Source organism: Hoplias malabaricus, chromosome 14 (genome assembly GCF_029633855.1).
Source record: "Hoplias malabaricus isolate fHopMal1 chromosome 14, fHopMal1.hap1, whole genome shotgun sequence".
Taxonomy (NCBI): Eukaryota; Metazoa; Chordata; class Actinopteri; order Characiformes; family Erythrinidae; genus Hoplias; species Hoplias malabaricus.
In genome coordinates, this window is record NC_089813.1 from 35,676,552 (window position 1) to 35,697,643 (window position 21,092).

Here is a 21,092-nt window from a genome sequence, read left to right on the forward strand (position 1 = left end):
TAAAATAAAAGTCCTATATCAAATGTACCAAGGGTTGTCATTGTTGGTAATGGACAAGGGACTAAAAATGCAAAAGTAAGTTCCAGAACATCTTCCAAAATACAGTCTTCAAAGGACTATAAATTCCTTTAGTGGGTCTTGAATGAAGTTTGGGCTTTCTACACAGTCCAAACACACGTGGATTAACTGTGTCTGACACTGTCCACCAGTGTGAATGTGTTAGTCACTAGGCGAGTGTCTGAAACTGTCCACAGGTGTGAGTATTTGAGTGACTGGAAGTGTGTGATGCCCGGATATGGACTAGTGTCCTTGCACAAATGGTTTTAGGTGGGCCCCAGAACATGAATGACCCTGAGTTAAAGGACTAAACGCATGAAAGCTACTCTCTAAGCTTCATTTTGCACATTATAATCTCCATAGAAAAGCAGTGGCCTATAAAATGGCGTATAGACGCATGAATATAACATACCCTTCACCAAGCCCAGTCTCATGTGTGGGTTAGAGGGGTATAACGACCCCCAGCATTGATCTATGGATGGAGCAGTGTTCTCTAGAGTAATCGTGCCCAGTCCAATAACCTTTTAGGATTTTGTTGGAATGGAGTTGATCCAGAACTAATCATCCAACATCAGAACCAGGAATTACAGGTTCTTGTGGCTGAAAGCAATCAACTCCTTATAGCAGCGTCCCAACATTCAGTGTAGAAATAGCTGTTGCAGCAGAAATGGGGACAAACTACTTATTAATACCAGTCATTTCAAGTTTTTAAATATAGGGTTGGTTTCCCAGACAGGTGATTAAGCTTAGCATTGAACTACATCCTCTTTCTACAAAAGAATCACAATTCTAAATGTCCAAACCAGCCCATAGTGCTGGTTATATGTTGTGGTCAGTTGTCTCAAGCAGTGCAAAGTTCTAGCAGACTGTAATTTGTTCCATTCTTTGGAAATGTACCCATAAATCTTGGTCTATAGTTTGGCCAGTTTCCCAGACTTATTAAACCCTAAAGAGTGAATTAACAGTGACTTAAAATTAATATGTTAACGTAGACCAAGGCTAGGTTTAACCAATTCCCATTAGACTGGCTCTTAATATTCTGTAAATAACACCAAAAATGCATGTACTGGTATGTGTTTGAGTTAATGGTTTGTATTGGGGAGAAAGCACTGTTTGTTCTGTGTGTATGTGTGTGTGTTTGGTGAGTGTTAGATGTCAGAGGCTGGACCGCTGTCAACATTACAAATGTAAGGGGAGTCAAATCAAGAGGATATTGGGAGAGCCGCCACAGAGAACATCTGAGCTGGTGAGTACGCAAAACCCTCTTCTCCTTCTCTTTCCTATAGAAGCTATTAGAGCTCGCATCCACTCTTCACATATCGTCTTTTTTATTCTCATTGATGTCAGTTTGATTGGAAAAACAGAAGAGTATGTTATAAAAATAATAGAAAGTCTTGAAGTTCTGTAGACTCTTGCTGGGATTTTAAACCCCCATCTGAAGAGTGTTATCATGGTGAGATGTCCAGCTATGCTGCTGTATTAGACACCAACATGTCCAAGTACGTTTTGGATTTCATGACAAAGCATGTGTAAAATATCTTAGCCACATTAAGCTTCATGTTGTTTGACCTAGGTCAGACCAGTGTAGTGCTCATTTCCATCTTCAGCTGTGTAGAATGAAGGACTTTTTAAGGAGTTAAGTTTAAAATTAAACACATTTTTATCATTTGTTTAACTTTTTTGAAATAGCTGTAATGTTTTTCAAAATTCCTCCAGTCAATATATTTGAAATGCTCTCAATATATAATAAAATAAATGGAATATATTGATCTTATGACTTTTTCTTTTCATTCAAACTGTTTTCTTACTTTGCCTTTAAGACTGATTATGTAAATGACCTTTGTTCTGATTGGCTGCCATGTGTCAGAGGGCCACATTCAGAAATGTAGTGTGGGCTAAAAGCTCACTATAACATCAATATGAGTGCTTTCTGCTTTTGGCTGAGTTGGCAGATATACATAAATGTGTTGGTTTTGTGACATCACAGAAATAATTAATTTGGAACTGGTTATATTTGAAACTTAGTTTCCGTTTGATATTTGAGTCACATTAACTGCTTTGAAACTGTAATGTGGTTTACGTACTGCATCTGAATCTTTTCCATGATACAAGACCTTTAAATTTGAACTTGGTTGTTCAGTTTGATATTTTTACTGGGATTGGGGCATGTAGAGCTTAAAAGTATCCGCACAGATAAGTGAGAATAAAGTGAATGGAGGTCAGTGGAAAAGAAGGACAAGGCTGGTGTGGAGAAAAGATACAGACGGTTTATGGTCAAATTAATCAATTACTGTCAACTCTCTGCTACACTGCCTCATTTTACACTGTAGTGTCACTATATTGATTAGTGGTAGACAGAATCAGTTAGTAACTGATCACTTCATGAAGTTTCACAGCTGGCATTTTCAAATGATGTCAAAAAACAAAATATATCACAAATTGAGAACGTTTTGTCCCCACAGTAACAAGTTACATGAATCTGAAGTTCAGTTTTGATAGTTTTAATTTGTTTATCTTTGAGTTTTTGCAAATGATTGTATTATTTCCTTCAGTTTAGTTACTGAATTCTTTTGCAGTTTAATTTCATACTACACTCAAACTTTATCCTTTACAGCTAAAGCCCTTAAAAACAGCATTTAGTTTTTATGACACATTAACAAAAAAAATTGCAATATTTCTTAAACTGTAAATGGGAAACTAGTGCAATGGATATATACCGTATACGTTTTAATATTTCATATTAAATAATTATCATATAATCCAAAAGTGTTACTTAAACACGGATCTACATTTTCCTCAGTTCCAAATGACTGCTTCATGCTGGTTTTCTGATTCTTATCTGGATTCTGATTTAATATCCTTCTGTTCTGGAACGTTAGCATTTAGCATTAGCCCATTTAGCAAAAGCCCAAAAGTCCTAAAAAGGAAAGATAGCACTAAATAAACTCTGAATCCTCTGCTGATAATGTAGTTGCTATACTTAGAAATTCCACTGCAGTTATTAGAGAAACACACAGTTTTTGGACATTTTTTTAAACTGTTTTATTGTTTCCATTCATGATTCTGACTGAAGTATTTAACAAGTGTTCAGGCTAACGTAGCTAACTATAGTTATCAGGCTATAGTGACTTTACTTTGTTCAGAAGTGTGCTGTCCACAACCGATTATCTTTCCATTCATAGAGCAACCCTGGACTTTACTCTCTCTTCCCCCCGCCATCCCGGCTTGCAAGGCCACTCTAATCTAAGAGTCTGCTTCCTGTTAGAATCCGTAAACACCGTACTGTCCGAGCCAGACTACTGGCAAACAATGCATTAACCAGCTGAAAACAGAAGGCCGTACTGAAAGATGGATTGATAGATTTATGAACAAATGGATGGATATTTAATTTATGAAGTGAAGAAAAGTTTCAAAGTGAATCAAGGGTTTTTTATTTATTTATTTATTTTGTGTGGGGGGGTGTTTGTGTGTGTGTGTGTGTGTGTGTGTGTGTGTGTCCGTCCAATGTGATCTGAACCAGCCAAAATATTTTGGGATGTTTCCTGATGATGAATCTCTTCCCACTCTCCCTCCTCTAACACGATTCCCACTCCCAAAGGGCCTTGCAACATAAGACCCCCCACCAACCCCATCCAAAGAATAAGCAACTTATAGCTCAGATACACAAGGCTATTTACGTCTCCCTGAAAATTTACATAAAAGAAAAATGAATAGACATCTAAACCCTTTAACCCCCTTCGCTCTTTCTGGGAGTTCAACAGTCCTGCTCTTTCTCACCCTGTCCACTCTGAAGCCGAGTGAGGCGCCCAGGCAAAGGTCCTGTTTTTATTCTTTCAGATTCTTGAGGAAATGACCCCAGTCCGTTTTATTTGATGAATAACAATAGAAATAACAAAACTGACACGACAGTCCCCTAAAACACTCTTGTAGGACAGAGAAGCACTAATAATGCTCCCATCAAAGCTAATTCCCCACACAAATGAAGAGAACTGTGCTAGCTGTTAGCATCAGTTGCTAAGCGCGTTGCTATACTGGTCCTACAGGAAACATCTGTGTTATCATGAAAAAAGCTTAATGACTTATATATTTTAAATTTAATTTGATTAGATTAAGTTTAATAAGACTTTGTTAAACCGAAATACACACTAATTATCACTATATAAGCAAATGAAAATTCGATATTAGCAAATCAGTTGCCTAGTTAATCTGAGTCCAATCAAGTTTCAATGTGTGAAAGGCAGTGTCATGTAACTTTAATTTTAACATTTCTTAATTAAAATATGCAGCAACTTGATATTGATTAGTAAGAGAAAAACAGACCTCTGCTATTTTTTATTTACTATTGGAAGCAGTTAAATAAAACCACAAATGTTCAAATGAAGTAATCATGTGAAGTGTAAATCTTTATAATTGTTTTGCCTACAGTAAATTAGTAAAAATAAAATCAAAAGCACATTATTTGAACAGAACTGAAATATATTTTCTGTATAATAACAGAGAATATATTTTATTTTAAAAGTATAATTATTTTAGTGCACTAGAGGTACTCCAGGTCCAGGGTTGAGTACTGCTGGTGTAGTTTGGATATCCAGCCAATTATTTGCTGTGTCTTATGGCGTAATTCAGAGATTCACAGAATGGCTGCCCTGTCCCTCTCTGTGGTCAGGACCACTGTGTGTGGAGTGTAAGGGGGAGTAGAGACTCCTAAAATCCTAAATCTTCCCAGTGTCAAATATTAACTGCAGCACAAACAGAGCTGCAGCAAACAGTGAGAGCAAACAGTGAGTGAAGCGTCAGAGATGAGCCGCCTGCCACTTTGTCCATCCCCTGGATGCTCACAATGAACCATATACTGCAGTCAAGAGGTGCACGGACTGTAAATGTAATCAGTGCAGCTATTTTAGTCAAATAACTTGTGTCTCTCTTGTAGACCGTATCATTACTTACTGAGTCAGATGAGATATTCTAACACTACTTACAGTCCATGTAGTCCCTGCAATAGAAGCCCACGACTTAGTCTTTATTAGAATAGCATAGCATCTTTTTCTGAATGGTTCTGAGCAAAGTGTAAGCATTCCACTTCCAGGAACACACCTTGGACAGGGTGCCTGTCCATCACAGTGCATCGCACACTTACCTAGTCACTTTCACACTCACCTATGGACATATATTGCACACTCAATTCACCTACCAAGATGTGTTTTTGGACTGTGGGAGGAAACAGGAGCACTCAGAGGAAGCCCACACGGACACAGAGAGAAGACACCAAACTCCTCACAGACAACAACTCAGGGCCGGTTTTGAATCCACAACCCCAGGACCCTGGAACTATGTGTCAGAGACACTTCCGGGTGTGTCACCTTGGATCCCATAATGAGGGAATGTCAGGAGTCAAACTTGGGATGGATTTAGATATAGGAGAAAAAGAAGTTCATGTTTTTCTTTCCATTAAAGAGTATTTGCAACACTTTCCCATCAAATTAAACTTAATTTGAGCTTAAGGATTTTTTGATCTAATTATTTTCACTTGTAAGAAACAGTTCCTAATGAATGACACATGCTTTTGATATTGATGTCATGGAGGAACCTGGGGAATACATAGATAAAAGTACGTTCTGTGAGCTGATTCCGACTAGGGCTCCCCATAGTGGGGCCTCTTCCTGTGGAACACTAAACCTTCCACTGATCCAAGGCTCGTGTTCTTATAGCTCCTAAAGCTAGACACTCAGGTGGGTCATAAAGAGCCTCCAGCTGCTGAACCCCACTGGGACCACATCCTCAGGCCAAACCTGTGAAGACCATGAGGGACACGCTGCCATTTCAACTCCTCTCTCTGAAACCTCTGCCAGAGCAGCTGTAGGGACACCGGGGTCTCATCTCCGTCTCATTCTCACACTCGCTGTCCCATGTCTCCATGCAGAGCCCATGAGACCCCACACACTCTGACCCTCCTCAGACTTCAGCATGTACTGGAGTCTTTAAAATCACTGCTTTCTCTAAATATAGACCCCTTAGCTTTAAGGCTAGACCTGTTTTGGGGGATAGAAGGATTTAAAGTCCGATCCTGTGCATGTGTGTAACGAATCTGAATCAGAAATCATAATGTAAGATGTTCCCTGTTTGTAAGATATACGTTTTTCCAGTCGTTACAATGAGGGAGTTCTGTTATACGTTAAGATCCACACACTTTTTAACACAGGTAAAATGTCTACAAACTATTTGGGCATTGAGATCAAGCTCTTTAATGATTGCTTCATGAGTTCTGTCTTGATTTGTGATAGACATATTCTCTGGAGTGTGAGTAAAATCAGCCGGTCAGATGAGGGAGTGGACGGACCCTGAGATGGGCATGGCTGCTGGAGGCTACCTGTCTGGAGCCGACGCTTATGGGATTGCAGAACCCCTGCAGTATTACGGTGAGCTTCATCATCTTGTTCTTCATATTATCAAACTATTCATGTCTTACTGCGAACATCTTCAGGCTTGTGGTTCCTTCATTCAGCTGAACTTGTCCTACTACTGAACACTGTAGTAACTACATACCATAGCAATGGCTAAATAAATGTACTGTGTAATTTCAAAAGATTTATCATTTGTTGCATGGTTATAACTTAAAAATAAACCCAGACCTAAGGAGATATGAGTTGCTCACATGATCATAAACTAAACTCCCTGCTCGTTTCACATTGTGTGTGTGGAAGCTAAGGGTGGGGAGTGCTGTACTGGAGAGTACGTGAGCAACTGTTTTCACCAACACGGCTGTTTATAGAGAACTCTCAGTGGTTTACAAACAGACACAAGCGCAGCCGTGTCACACAACATAGCCGAGGACGAAAAACATCTGGGAGAGAAGAGGAGTGAAGGGGAGGAGGCCTGAGAGATATGAATTAGATGCTGTGTCATACACCGAGGGCACAGAAACCAGGAAAACAAAGTAAATACCATGATGTATGTGCGCGTTTCCTAAAGGACGTTTAGGGAAATGTTTGAGGCCGGTTAACCCCTTTAACCGAAGGCTTAAAATTCAGTTATTCATCTTAAAGTCTATGAGTCTGTGAGGAACACTGTCAATGATTAGAACTACTATGACACTCACAGGGACGTTATGTAGTTATAAGAGTGAAGGATTGAAATGAGGGCTCTAGTAGTTGAAGGAAATGGCACTTTGAATCTTAGCAACTGTGAAGAGATAGTGATGCAGTGGCTGAGTTGGGTACACGTTGGCTGGATTTGGGTGTTAGGTGGTTGCTGATCGGATCCTAAATGACCAAAGCCAGCCTATTTAAATGGCCATAGACAGGTGATTACAGGAATGTTGTGATTGCAGGTAGAAAGAGTGTGGGGTGGGCCCTATGTGACGCTCTAATGTATTGTCACAGGATATTACAAAGATGTTTTTCCCTTTTTCAAGCTGTGAACATCACTGGTGGGTCTTATTCATTATTATGAGGTGTGTTATTGTGGCTGTAAGGTACGTCTGGAAAGTAAAGGGCTTGTTCTGAACTGCTGCTTTAAATGTATTATTAATGTCATAGATCACAGTGATCATACACTGATTGACACTTTTAGATTTGTAAAATGATATGTACAATATAATCAAATATCCTTACTGCTGATACGTTTAGGTTTGGATTCACTGAGCAAATAGGTTTGAACGTAGCTTCACTGACTTTTTTAGATCCAATGTTTATTGTGCCACGCTGGGCTTTGTTCCACTGCTGAAAATCATTCAAGACATTATTTATGCAGTTGGAACTGGAATTAAAATAGAACACCTATCTGCTGCGCCACTGTGCCACCCCTCTGTTTTGATCATTTTAATTAATATAGTAAGATATTTAATACATTATCATTTGGCTCTCTATCTGTATAATGTGGCAAATCTGTGTTGAGATGCTCTTGAGCATCTATCTATCTATCTATAAAATAATAATTTATATTTACAACAACAGCAAGCCATTAATTCTAATCAGATGTAATAGATGATGATGTTGTGGTAGAAGTCTTGCCTAAAGACTCTCATTGGTGTAGTGGTGTTCTTACTCAATCAAGGACTCGAACCCCACTCTTCTGCCTAGAAGGCAGTTGTGTTATCCACTACGCTCACCCACGTTTTATCAGTTTAGAAACTGCTATCTGTTACATTCTTTAGAATGTAGGTGTGTGACGGAATCAGAGCGCTGTCTCGCTGCACAGATGTGTTTCAGAAGCTCTGCCAGTAGTAACATGTGTTCTCTCTGTGGGGAGACTTGCAAAATGTTTCGCTAATCCCAAGCCCCTTCTCACAAGCCCGAGGTTTCAGTATGCCTCCATTCCTCATGGTCATGAAGATCGAAGGCCAAAAAATGGAAACTAATATAGCGTAAACACAGGGCTCTTCAGCTGCATCCTGTTTCCAGAAATCTTTCAGTCACAAGGTCTCGTTCTGATTTTTTTTATTTTGTCCCAGTGGCCTCATAAACATTGTTAAATAATTCATGAATCATGCAAGTCAGTGGACGAGGATCACATTCCTGTGGAGCACTCCCTGAGGATTCTGTTTCGATTGAGGAATTTTAGAATGCTCTAAAATTAATTTCACAATTCAGTGAAGAACTCTCTAAAAAAAACCATAACCGACATTTTAAATTGTTTATCGGTCAAATCAAATTCATCTGTAAATTGTGTCCTCTGTGCAGATGTTCTGGTCGACCCTTTGGGATATTCGTACCAGGAGCCTGACCTACAGGCCTTCACCTATAGCCAGCAACACTACAATCCAGCCAACGTTCAGCTCTCAATGTACGGACCTCCAGGCTCTCAGCCATGTAACCCTCACTACCCTTACAGCCCCCAGTGCCCAGAGGCACCCTGTGAAGCCAACCTGGACCTCCACGGGCAAGTTCGAGGTGGAGTGGGAGGGACACCTCTGATGAAGAGGCCCAGGATGGGCCCTGGAGCTCGGGTAAAGGGTCAGGATGAACTGTGTGTGGTGTGTGGAGACAGAGCTTCAGGATATCACTACAATGCCCTCACCTGTGAGGGGTGCAAAGGTCAGCAGCACATTTGTGGATAATTAAGTCATAATGTCATCTGTTGCTTCATCCTCACAGACTCAGCATGTTCACGGTGGAGATGATGTCTGAAGAGTTTAATGCCTGCATCATATAAATAACTACACGTTGAGACAAGCTTTGGGGCTAAAACATTTTAATAAATAAATACAAATACACACAAATCAACCATAACAAAGAAGGAACCTCCATGTTTCTACGTATATGTATATTTCAGCTCCACTGACCATACAAGAGCAATTTGTACTTTCATTCTGACACTCTGCATACACTGTTAGCCTCATTCTACCTGCTTCCTAGCCTCCTGTGTTTTTAATAGTAATGACCCAGACAGGACCACCACAGAGCAGGTATTACTTCACTGGCCACTCTGTTAGACACACCTACCTCACTGGTCCACCTTGTAGATGTCAAATCAGAGACAGTAGCTCATCTATCGCTGCAAAGTGTGTGTTGGTCATCCTCTAGCCCTTCATCAGTGGAAACAGGACTGTGGGCTGGACCTCCAGCATCACTGCTGTGTCTGATCCACCATTCAAATCATACCTGCCCTGTGTTGTGCCAATGGGACACAACAGATTTTAGAGCTACAAAGTGCAACTGTATGGTCAGTGGAGCTAATACAATGCACAATGAGCATTGTATTACTATTTTAGCATAGTCAACATTTCATATAAAACTCTTCAAAACACATGTAGGTTCATTGTTGAGTGTGGATTATCAAAGACCTGTTTGGCCCACACTTTTACAGCAACTATGAAGTAATCAGAGTTGATAGGTTTCTTTACAATGGACCATTAACATCACTGTTTACACCTCAACAAATGAGTGTCTTAGTTTCCTCTGATTAAACCGTTTTAAAAGCCAGTCTAGGGAAATATCTGCTGCACTGAGAAAAGCTAATGTTCTGTTCTTCTAAGGCTTTTTCAGACGCAGTGTGACGAAGAAAGCCGTGTACCGCTGTAAGAGTGGTGGAGGCTGTGAGATGGACATGTACATGCGCAGGAAGTGTCAGGACTGTCGTCTGCGCAAGTGCAGAGCTGTGGGGATGCTGGCTGAGTGTGAGATTAAAGACCTTCTTCATAAAGAGATGACACTGTAGAGACCATGATTAGCGCCTTAGGTTTCCATTACTTCCTTCATAATATTCCAAATAATATATAATACTAAGCATTTAATGTGTCCCTGTTTATTTGTTGTGTCCTAGGTCTCCTGACTGAGGTGCAGTGTCAGTCAAAGCGTCTGAGGAAAGGGGCGAAACACCACAGAGACTCACTCTCACACATTAACACTGAGGATGAGGAGAATTCAGAGAGCAGAAATGTGTCCTCCACAAGCAGACTGCCTGCACCAACACGAGTACAACCCAGATATATATTGTCTTATTAAATTGGATCTTAATTACATATATATATGAGAGAGAGAGAGAGATGAAAGACAGAGAGAGAGAGAGAAGAAGGAGAGAGAAGAGAGAGAGAGAGAAGAAAGATACAGAGAAGAAAGAGAGAGAGAAGAGAGAGAAGAGAGAGAGAGAGAGAAGAAAGATACAGAGAAGAAAGAGAGAGAGAGAAGAAAGATACAGAGAAGAAAGAGAGAGAGAAGAGAGAGAAGAGAGAGAGAGAAGAAAGATACAGAGAAGAAAGAGAGAGAGAGAGAAGAGAGAGAGAGAAGAAAGAGAGAGAGAGAAGAAAGAGACAGAGAGAAGAGAGAGAGAGAAGAAAGAGAGAGAAGAGAGAGAAAGAGAGAGAGAAAGAGAGAGAGAGAAGAAAGAGAGAGAGAAGAGAGAAAGAAACAGAGAGAAGAAAGAGACAGAGAGAAGAGAGAGAAGAAAGAGAAGAGAGAGAGAGAAGAAAGAGAGAGAGAGAGAAAGAGAAGAAAGAGAGAGAAAGAGAAGAAAGAGAGAGGGATAGAAGAAAGAGACAGAGAGAGAGAGAGAGAGAGAGAGAGAGAGAGAGAGAGAGAGAGAGAGAGAGAGAGAGAGAGAGAGAGATACATTGAATTAGTGTTTATTTACTGTGCGTAAAGTAAGAAATACTAATGTAAATGTCAATTCCTGTGTGTTTTAGGTGTCACTGGGGCTGTCCAGAGAGCAGAAATGTGTTCTGAACAGAATTGTTGAAGCTTATCGGCGATACAGGGCTCAAGATGGCACACACTGCCGGGTGTGTCTCTGCATGGGTTTGAAACATGTTATTTCAAAAAGTATACGGTTACAGTTTTCCAAACTACAGTCTTAGCAATTTTCAGGCTTATTATTCACTACCTTTTAAAAGTATTTCGTTAGCGTACACAACATTAATTTAATCTATACGTTTATCTGGGACTGTCCTTTCACACACTTGGAATATGAGTGACAACTCACTCCAACAGACCTTTTAAATGATGTGTTCTGTGGCTGACATTTCTGTCAAAATTACAAATTAAAAGACCCCAGACGTTTCCCTGGAGTTTCTACGTTGTAGTTGGTCCAGATCTGTGTGGATTTTGCAACGTAGTGGAAAAATAAAGTAAGGAATAGTGAGATTTTTAAGTAAGATGTCAGTACAATAATCTCACTGAAGAAAAGAAAATTAAGAGACTAGCAACGGATGCCCGAGAACCTACGCCAACAATCAATTTAAAAGTCCTTGAACTCTTGTTTACAGAGATTTTGAGATTTGTAATGTCATAATGTAAGGAGTAAATAGTATCTTTACTTCTCACGTACAGATACTCCATATTTACAAATATTCCAAAATAATCCTTAACTAAATAAATGAAGGGCTGCATGGTGGCACAGCAGGTAGTGTCGCAGTCACACAGCTCCAGGGACCTGGAGGTTGTGGGTTCGATTCCCGCTCCGCACTCTGTGAGGAGTGTGGTGTGTTCTCCCTGTGTCTGCGTGGGTTTCCTCCGGGTGCTCCGGTTTCCTCCCACAGTCCAAAAACACACGTTGCAGGTGGATTGGTGACTCAAAAGTGTCTGTAGGTGTGAGTGAATGTGTGTCTGTGTTGCCCTGTGAAGGACTGGCGCCCCCTCCAGGGTGTATTCCCGCCTTGCTCCCAATGATTCCAGGTAGGCTCTGGACCCACCGCGACCCTGAATTGGATAAGCTCTTACAGATAATGAATGAATGAATGAATAAATAAATGAAGTAAAAACCATTTTAAACAAAGTGTATAGCCACAGAGTCTTGTTTCCCTCAGCTACAGTTCTGGATTAGCCTTGCGCTGCTAAGTCTGATGTTCTTTCAGTTGCTCAGTCAATGAAAGTGTGGGGCAATTGGTTCAGTGCTGTGATCATTAAAGTCACATGACAGACTGCAAAGTCTGCAGGTGTGTAACTACAGATATACAGAGGAGAGTATAAATGGATTAGGCTTAAAGAAATGACTATTGATGGGCAATACATTGAATATTGATGTCATGATGTTGTTGTGTCTCTCAGGTGCCCGAATGGTCAGGTTTAGAAGATGGTGGAGAACGTCTCGCAGACTTCACACCTCTAAAGATTGAAAGACTACTGCAGTTCTCTAAAAGCATTCCTGGTTTGACAACCCTCTTTCTTCACACTCTTACAGATGATCGATTACTTCTGATCAGGAGTGATTAGCTGACCCAAGGTTGTTGTTTGTTTTTTAGGCTTTGACCTATTGGACAATGCTGACCAGAGCATTCTCCTTTCCAGCTCCTCAGTGGAGGTCATGTTCCTGCTCTTGGCTCAACAGTTTTCTGAGAATCCATCCATTTGTAGCACAGGTAGAGATGTATTTATCACATCTGTCTGATAAGATAGCAGAAGCTTGTGAGAGACAACGTTGAAAACAACTTCAGCTAGTCGTTATAACTGACTGATAAATTCTTTTTTTAATCAGCTCTGTATCCTGGCAGTGTATCTTCTGTATCTAATCACAGCTGGGGGAAAAGTGTCCAGCTCAAGACCAACAGCAGCCATGAGGTCATCTTGAACTCAGGTATCTGTCTGATATTTAATACTCATGACTTGTTGGATTTCTGTGGTATGGTATAACTCCTGTTATATATCTTTCCTAGTGTTCTTTGAAACATTCCTTTGAAGTCCAGCTATTAATCATTAATGGCTTTGTACAAGTCTTTCATGAACTACAGCAGTGTTACATAACTGGAGCTTTCAGAAATAGTGTTGCTTTTAAGGGTTTATATCAGAGAAATCCAATTTTTAAAAATGTTGATGTAATATTTAAATATTCCTAAGGTCTGTTCAGACCCACACACACACACACACACACACACACACACAAAACCAGGATGCAGTGTTTAAAGTAGTGGAACGTTCACACCAAGTCTAATGTGTTTGCAATTGCTTTACATACAGTCTTTTGTGTTCTGCTGCCATCCTGATCCACAGTTGATTCGTCTGCATCCGAGACAACAGCGTTCTAATTGGCCAGCTCTGTTTATGCAGCATCATAGTTACTGTAACACAATAAATATACAATAAATATACATGTGTCTGTCTTTAAAACTTGAGGTACCTTTCTTTTTTTGTTAATAACAGATGGATTTGGTGTGAATAGGCCTTTAGAGATTAAAAATGTACCAATCCATAGCATACAATTCCAAGCATTCTCCAATATGCAAAAATAGCCTGGTGGTAACGTCACAAACATCCATCCATCCATTATCTGTAACCGCTTATCCAATTTAGGGTCGCGGGGGGTCCAGAGCCTACCTGGAATCATCGGGCGCAAGGCGGGAATACACCCTGGAGGGGACGCCAGTCCTTCACAGGGCAACACAGACACACACACATTTACTCACACACTCACACCTACGGACACTTTCGAATCGCCAATCCACCTGCAACGTGTGTTTTTGGACTGTGGGAGGAAACCGGAGCACCCGGAGGAAACCCACGCGGACACGGGGAGAACACACCAACTCCTCACAGACAGTCACCCGGAGCGGGAATCGAACCCACAACCTCCAGGCCCCTGGAGCTGTGTGACGGCGACACTACCTGCTGCACCACCATGCCGCCCTACGTCACAAACATGTGCACATTTAAATATAATCTGCCACTTAGTTTGCAGAGTTGATAAGTGTTGCTACTCCACAGTTCAGCAAAGACATCTTTCTAAGTGAGGTTTCACAGAGTCAGGCAGTAAAGTCAGAGGTCCTCTGAATATATGTCTCAAATGCACAGTAAAAAAACAGATGGTGTTATTCTGGATGATATCCATCAGTTACATAAAATGAATTGCAAAAGTTTAGTTTAAAAGCATTCACTTGCACAAACATTAAAGCGGACCCCGGTGGAAAATACTAGAAGAGTGAAGAACATGGGCCCTAAAATGGTGAAGGTGCTGTTTGTGTCAAAGGAAGTTGTAAGTTAAAGTCACGTTAATCGTAGGGTTAGGCTTCATAGAATAACACTGTATAAAAATTAATTAACACACTGTGAGGAGTGTGTTGTGTTTTCCCTGTGTTTACATGGGTTTCCTCCGGGTGACTGTCTGTGAAGAGTGTGGTGTGTTCTCCCTGTGTCTGTGTGGGTTTCCTCCGGGTGACTGTCTGTGAGGAGTGTGGTGTGTTCTCCCTGTGTCTGCGTGGGTTTCCTCCGGGTGACTGTCTGTGAGGAGTGTGGTGTGTTCTCCCTGTGTCTGTGTGGGTTTCCTCCGGGTGACTGTCTGTGAGGAGTTGGTGTGTTCTCCCCGTGTCTGCGTGGGTTTCCTCCGGGTGACTGTCTGTGAGGAGTGTGTTGTGTTCTCCCTGTGTCTGTGTGGGTTTCCTCCGGGTGACTGTCTGTGAGGAGTTGGTGTGTTCTCCCCGTGTCTGCGTGGGTTTCCTCCGGTTGCTCTGGTTTCCTCCCACAGTCCAAAAATATTTGGTTGGTGGCGACTCAAAAGTGTCCGTAGGTGTGAATGTGTGTGTGTGTGTTGCCCTGTGAAGGACTGGTGCCCCCTCCAGGGTGTATTCCCACCTTGCACCCAATGATTCCAGGTAGGCTCTGGACCCACCGCGACCCTGAATTGGATGAATGAATGAATGAAAAAATTTATTACAATTATTTTTGAAATATTTACAGAAGTGTTGACCATGATCTATTGCTGGTCTTATTTCTATTAGCAGGGCTGAGTGAGGAGCTCTTGAGACCTGTGCTGAATTTCTTCCACAGTTTGACATCCATTGCTGTAACTGATGCTGAATACGCTCTTCTCACTGCTACAGCCGTGCTCTGCTCAGGTCAGTTAATATTAACCAGTTTTCCCAAGTTCTTTAGATGTTTCATCTGAGTCGATGTGAATATTAGCTGACCTTATTTAAAATTTGAATGATCACAAGTTGCTGTCTTTAGTTCAGCTGCAGTTAAACTTTAAAGTTAATTTCTCTGGAAATCTGAGCACAGTGTGAGACTTCACTCAGTTCTTCACTAAACACATTTGAGCCTCCTCTGCTCGTTTCTCAGGAGAAATACTTGAGAAATCAGCTAAAGCCTCTTCCAGTCCTGTCTCTGTTGTCTGTAAGAAACATTTTGATATCAAAATTTCTCTCGTGTTGAGAATTTTCTTCCCTCATTCTCATGTAACATTATGTGGCCTTGGCAAATTCCTCAAAATATTATCTCAGTGTTGCAGTTAAAAAATAATGTCTTAACCTTAGGACCATTATTTCGAATGATTAACATTAAACATTAAAAATGTTACCTGAACAGTAAATAAAAAAAATCTTTAAAGGCTAAGCACCACTTAATGGACCTCCATGAATATTTCACATTATTTTAGTAACTGACAGATATAAGTATGAATTAAAATGAAAATAGCTGCTTAATTTGCTTTAAAACTGACAATTTTATTAAATTGACGGAAAAACCCGAGCTCGCTACGGAAATTCTTGAACGCAACCGTGTGACGTCACTGGTGGACAACAGCTGAACAACGCCGCGGTAAAACACCGTTATGACTGACTGTTATGACAGTATCTAGCTAAATAACCAACATTATTCATGACAATAGCCTAGCAATAAGCTAAACTCAAATGTAGAGGTACCGTTATTCTTGTAAATGTGATCGAAGTCGAACTCGAATTCATCCGACACTATAAACCTCCGTAATGCAGCTACGTAGCCGAGTATAATCTGAGACACCGAGTTTAGCGAGTCAAGCTAACGTTAACTAACACCAACTAAAACAGGCGAAGTGAGTGTCCTTACCCTGTTTACCTCCATGTTACAGAGGCTCTTGAACACCTTTCGTTGGTGTCCTTAAATGCCCATATTGTTGGAAAAGCGCCAGTGAAATGAGCTACAGATAACGGAGTGAGCGGATGGTCCTTTCCAAAGTGCCCGTTTAAAGTTGACAAATTTAGTCCCTTTTCTGGATATTTTGGGATCTTTGGGCCATTTGTTCACAGATGTCCCACTGTACATTGAATGATTGCAGCCAAAAACAACACACCTTTTCGTCATTTTGCATTAAATTAAGTGCAGCTTCTAGAGTTGTTGTCCACCATCTACGTCACAGGCAAGACGCCTATTAGAGTTTCCGAACACCGTTGGGGGGGGAGGTGGGGGACCAACGGTCTTTTAAACCTTATTCCCTGAATTAGTAAGAAATAACATGTTTTCTGACTATCAATAAACACAAGTTAGGAACTCAAACTCCACTGTATTTATTAGTTTGAAAGTTTTTGAATTAGTAACTGGCAAATTAACAGAAAAACATAGAAATATTCCACTTACCCTAATTATAGACAATGAACCAAGATATGTTTAATATATATACACTATATGAGGCTAATTATAATGCGTATTTGCTTTCAATTAAGTCACGTTAGGTCAAATTATACTCATAGTTCTAGTGCAAGAATCGAGAAGTACTAAAATATCCTGAATGATCACTGTATTTGGAGAAAGTAATTTCTCACTGAACTAATTCTTCATAATAATTGTTCCTCTTCCTTTGATGCTCTCTGGTGTGTGTGTGTGTGTGTGGCTTGTGTTTGAGCCAGACAGAGCATCTCTGCGTGCAGTAAGATGTGTGGAGAATCTACAGGAGTTTGTTCTTGAGCTGCTGTCGAAGGTGTGCAAGAGCGGTGAGGGCGCGGCCGTGGGACCGTGTCGTTTTGCTCGGCTCCTGGGTCGACTCACTGAGCTCCGGACGCTCCACCACAACCACCTCACGCTCCTCACGCAGCAGCCTTGGGACACGCAACTCTGAGACACAGCCTCAGCACAACAGCACAGAGGGCTGGAGCACACAGATCTCTTTTCTCTGTGTTCATAAACACCTTTCGGCATGGACGCTTTGCTGTGTACCAGTTGTGTACTAAACAGGTTTTTGAACCTACACAGATCAGCCATAACATTAAAACCAACTGCAAACATTGTGTTGGACTCCCTTTGTACAGCCAACACAGCCATAACCTGACAAGGCAAGGACTCTACAAGACCTTGGGATATGTTCTGTGCAACGTGGCACATTAGACACAGGTCCTAAGGTGTGAGGTATGGTCTCAAAGGATGGGAATAGGTTATTCAGCCCACTTCACATAGGCTTGATCTGCCTTAGATTTGGGCAATTTGGAGGCCAAGTCAAAACCTTAAGCTCTTGTCCTGTTCCATGAACCATTTCTGAACACTCTCCTGCTGAGAGGTCAATGCTATAAGAGAATACCACTGCCAAAAAGTGGGGTACTTACTCGGCAACAATCTTTAGGTAGATGCTCCAAGTCCAAGCAACGTCTAAATAAATGCCTGATCCTGGATTTGATGTTGTGGCTGATGAGTGAATAATGTGTGGGATATTCAGGAGTGTCAGAGTTGAATGTGCTGATCTCAATCACGGTATCTCCTCAGCTCTGTTCCTTATGGACAGACTTGACTTTGGGCTTAAGTTATCTGGCTAAAATGAGAAATCCTCTTTTATAGAATATGCTCCAAGTCTCTCCAAATCTGCCCTTTGTGAGATTGTGTGAGAAATGAGAAATAGGACACTGCAGCCACATGAGCACCTACATGCGCCAAATGGGACATTAGTGTATACAACTGGTAAACAGCACTGTTCTGGCATCCTCCTGGCCGTGGTTAATCCCTACACATTACCCTAGACCAGCCCTTTTACTCGGACACACTCTGTTACAAAAAATAGGCAACTTATTTTTGATAATACAATAGTCTGATTCCGTGTACTGTACTCTTGTAAGTTTGACACATTTTACCTAATAAAATAACATATACTTTACATTAAAAGGTTAAAGGGCTAATGGAATATATGCATATGCAGTAAATAAAAATTTATGTTTCTAAAAATGTCAGATACATTTCTTAACCCTGTTTCAGGTTGTGATGACCTTCCAAAAACAGCGTTGGAGGTTTGATAAGCTTGGTCCCTTCTTGATTTCAAAACACTTGGGGCGTCTGGAAGGTCCTTAGTAAATTATAAATGATTTATTCAAGCTTGGTGGCATATAAAATAGTGAAATAAAATAGTGAAAAAAAAAATATTAAAGCATTGAGGCGGCACGGTGGCGCAGCAGGTAGGTAGGGTGACTGTCTGTGAGGAGTGTGGTGTGTTCTCCCTGTGTCTGTGTGGGTTTCCTTCGGGTGACTGTCTGTGAGGAGTTGGTGTGTTCTCCCTGTGTCTGTGTGGGTTTCCTCCGGGTGACTGTCTGTGAGGAGTTGGTGTGTTCTCCCTGTTTCTGTGTGGGTTTCCTCCGGGTGACTGTCTGTGAGGAGTTGGTGTGTTCTCCCTGTGTCTGTGTGGGTTTCCTCCGGGTGACTGTCTGTGAGGAGTTGGTGTGTTCTCCCTGTGTCTGTGTGGGTTTCCTCCGGGTGACTGTCCGTGAGGAGTTGGTGTGTTCTCCCTGTGTCCGCATGGGTTTCCTCTGGGTGCTCCGGTTTCCTCCCACAGTCCAAAACACACGTTGGTAGGTGGATTGGCGACTCTAAAGTGTCCGTAGGTGTGTGTGTGTGTGTGTGTGTTTCCCTGTGAAGGACTGGCTCCCCCTCCAGGGTGTATTCCCGCCTTGCGCCCAATGATTCCAGGTAGGCTCTGGACCCACCGTGACCCTGAACTGGATAAGCGCTTACAGATAATGAATGAATGAATCACACCTACAGATGCCACTATTATAAAAGAAGTCCTAGGGTTAGTGTTAGTATGACAGTAGTTTTGAAACCCTGTATGGCAGTCTTTACTGAGACAAAAGATAATGTTCCGTAGAAGCTCCACAGGCCCCGTTAATTGTAAACTCTGCTGTAAGTGCCCTCTAGTGTCTAGTAATCCCAAAAGAGAACAGTGTTGTCATTGCGGTTTTCGTCATGCCTTAATAACTAGCCGACACAGACATGTGGGTACCAGCACATTCTTTCCATGGTTCAAATGTTTGCACTGTATATACAGACATGCCCTCCAGGCTCATTTGGGAAATAAGGGTAGTCCACATGAAAACACAAAGCCTCTAAATAAAGATAACCTGTTATGAACCCATGTGAGGCACAGTATAAAGATACTGCTGATATTTCAAAGCCATATTCAGTTGGTAATGTTAAATCTTTATACTCAGAGCATATAATAAAAGCAAGGTGCTGCCTACAGAGGTGCACATGACTCCAAAAGTCTGCTCTTGTGAATGACAATAATAATGTCATCTGAAATCCTTCATAAATATCACTACCAGGGCCGCTGTGTTGGATGGACATTGCTGCCATATCTCATTCCCACCAGTCATTTCTAGGAACTGAAGATGGTCATATGACTAGTGTGATCACAGGGCAAAGTCTTCTAACTGAACCGTGTGCAACAATTTCACACAGGAGAAATAAACATCAATCATTCACCATTCAGTTCTTTGTATTCTCATGTTTCTGATTACTATCACTGTTCTACTATCACTAAATTTTAAGAATATGGGCAGCACAGGGTTGCAACAGATCGTGTTGCTCTCACCAGGGTCTTGATGTTGAGGGTTCAAGTCCCAGGTGTGAAGTGACTGAATGTGGGATGGACTGGCACCCAGGGTGTGTTCCTGCCTTGCCTCCAATGATTCTTGGTAAGGTCTGGACCCACCACAAACCTGAACAGCATTGATTATATAAAGTAAATTAATGAATAAAGTATAAATAGCAGTGTAATTAAAAGTCCCCTCATGCTCTAAGTGGGGCGCTTATACCACAGCTCTTACAATGCTAATGTGAACAATTCCAAGGAAGTTTAATATTGGTGTACACAGGTGTTACTAATCAAATAAACCTCTTACATTTAATTTTTAAATCAGTAAATGTGGCAGCCGGCGGCACGGTGGCGCAGCAGGTAGGTGTCGCAGTCACACAGCTCCAGGGGCCTGGTGCTTGTGGGCTCGATTTCTGCTCTGGATGACTGTCTGTGAGGAGTGTGGTGTGTTCTCCCTGTGTCTGTGTGGGTTTCCTCCGGGTGACTGTCTGAGAGGAGTGTGGTGTGTTCTCCCTGTGTCTGCGTGGGTTTCCTCCGGGTGACTGTCTATGAGGAGTGTGGTGTTCTCCCTGTGTTTGTGTGGGTTTCCTCCGGGTGACTGTCTATGAGGAGTGTGGTGTTCTCCCTGTGTTTGTGTGGGTTTCCTCTGGGTGACTGTCTGTGAGGAGTGTGGTGTTCTCCCTGTGTTTGTGTGGGTTTCCTCCTGGTGACTGTCTGTGAGGAGTTGGTGTGTTCTCCCTGTGTCTGCGTGGGTTTCCTCCGGGTGCTCCGGTTTCCTCCCACAGTCCAAAAACACAAGTTGGTAGGTGGATTGGCGACTCAAAAGTGTCCGTAGGTGTGAATGTGTGTGTGTGTGCTGCCCTGTGAAGGACTGGCGCCCCCTCCAGGATGAATGAATAAATGTGGCAGCCTTGTATTTTTGGTGAGACCGGGATTCATTCACATTTTGTTCTAAAATATTTACCAATGAGCAGCAAACAAAGGTAAAAAAAACAAAAGTATGAAATTCAAACCTAACAGTGACATGCAAGTGGTGCTTTTACTTTTTATAGAAGACAGAAAAAGACAGCAGC

General features: G+C 41.6%; 1 protein-coding gene across 2 annotated transcripts; it reads left to right on the forward strand.

Annotated features, from left to right (window-relative positions):
* Positions 1 to 1,281: 1,281 nt before the first annotated feature.
* nr1h5 (nuclear receptor subfamily 1, group H, member 5) lies at positions 1,282 to 18,343 on the forward strand. 2 transcript variants are annotated; one of them, XM_066644179.1, is made up of 11 exons: positions 1,282 to 1,303; positions 6,339 to 6,473; positions 8,736 to 9,089; positions 10,031 to 10,171; positions 10,318 to 10,469; positions 11,177 to 11,272; positions 12,537 to 12,636; positions 12,731 to 12,847; positions 12,964 to 13,062; positions 15,197 to 15,313; positions 17,078 to 18,343. In XM_066644179.1, exons 2-11 carry the CDS (start codon positions 6,377 to 6,379, stop codon positions 17,284 to 17,286), a joined length of 1,482 nt encoding a protein of 493 aa, XP_066500276.1. In that variant the 5' UTR covers positions 1,282 to 1,303; positions 6,339 to 6,376; the 3' UTR covers positions 17,287 to 18,343. The 2 variants fall into 2 exon arrangements, with proteins under 2 accessions (XP_066500276.1, XP_066500277.1); XM_066644180.1 differs by having other exon boundaries at positions 15,200 to 15,313.
* Positions 18,344 to 21,092: the final 2,749 nt, after the last annotated feature.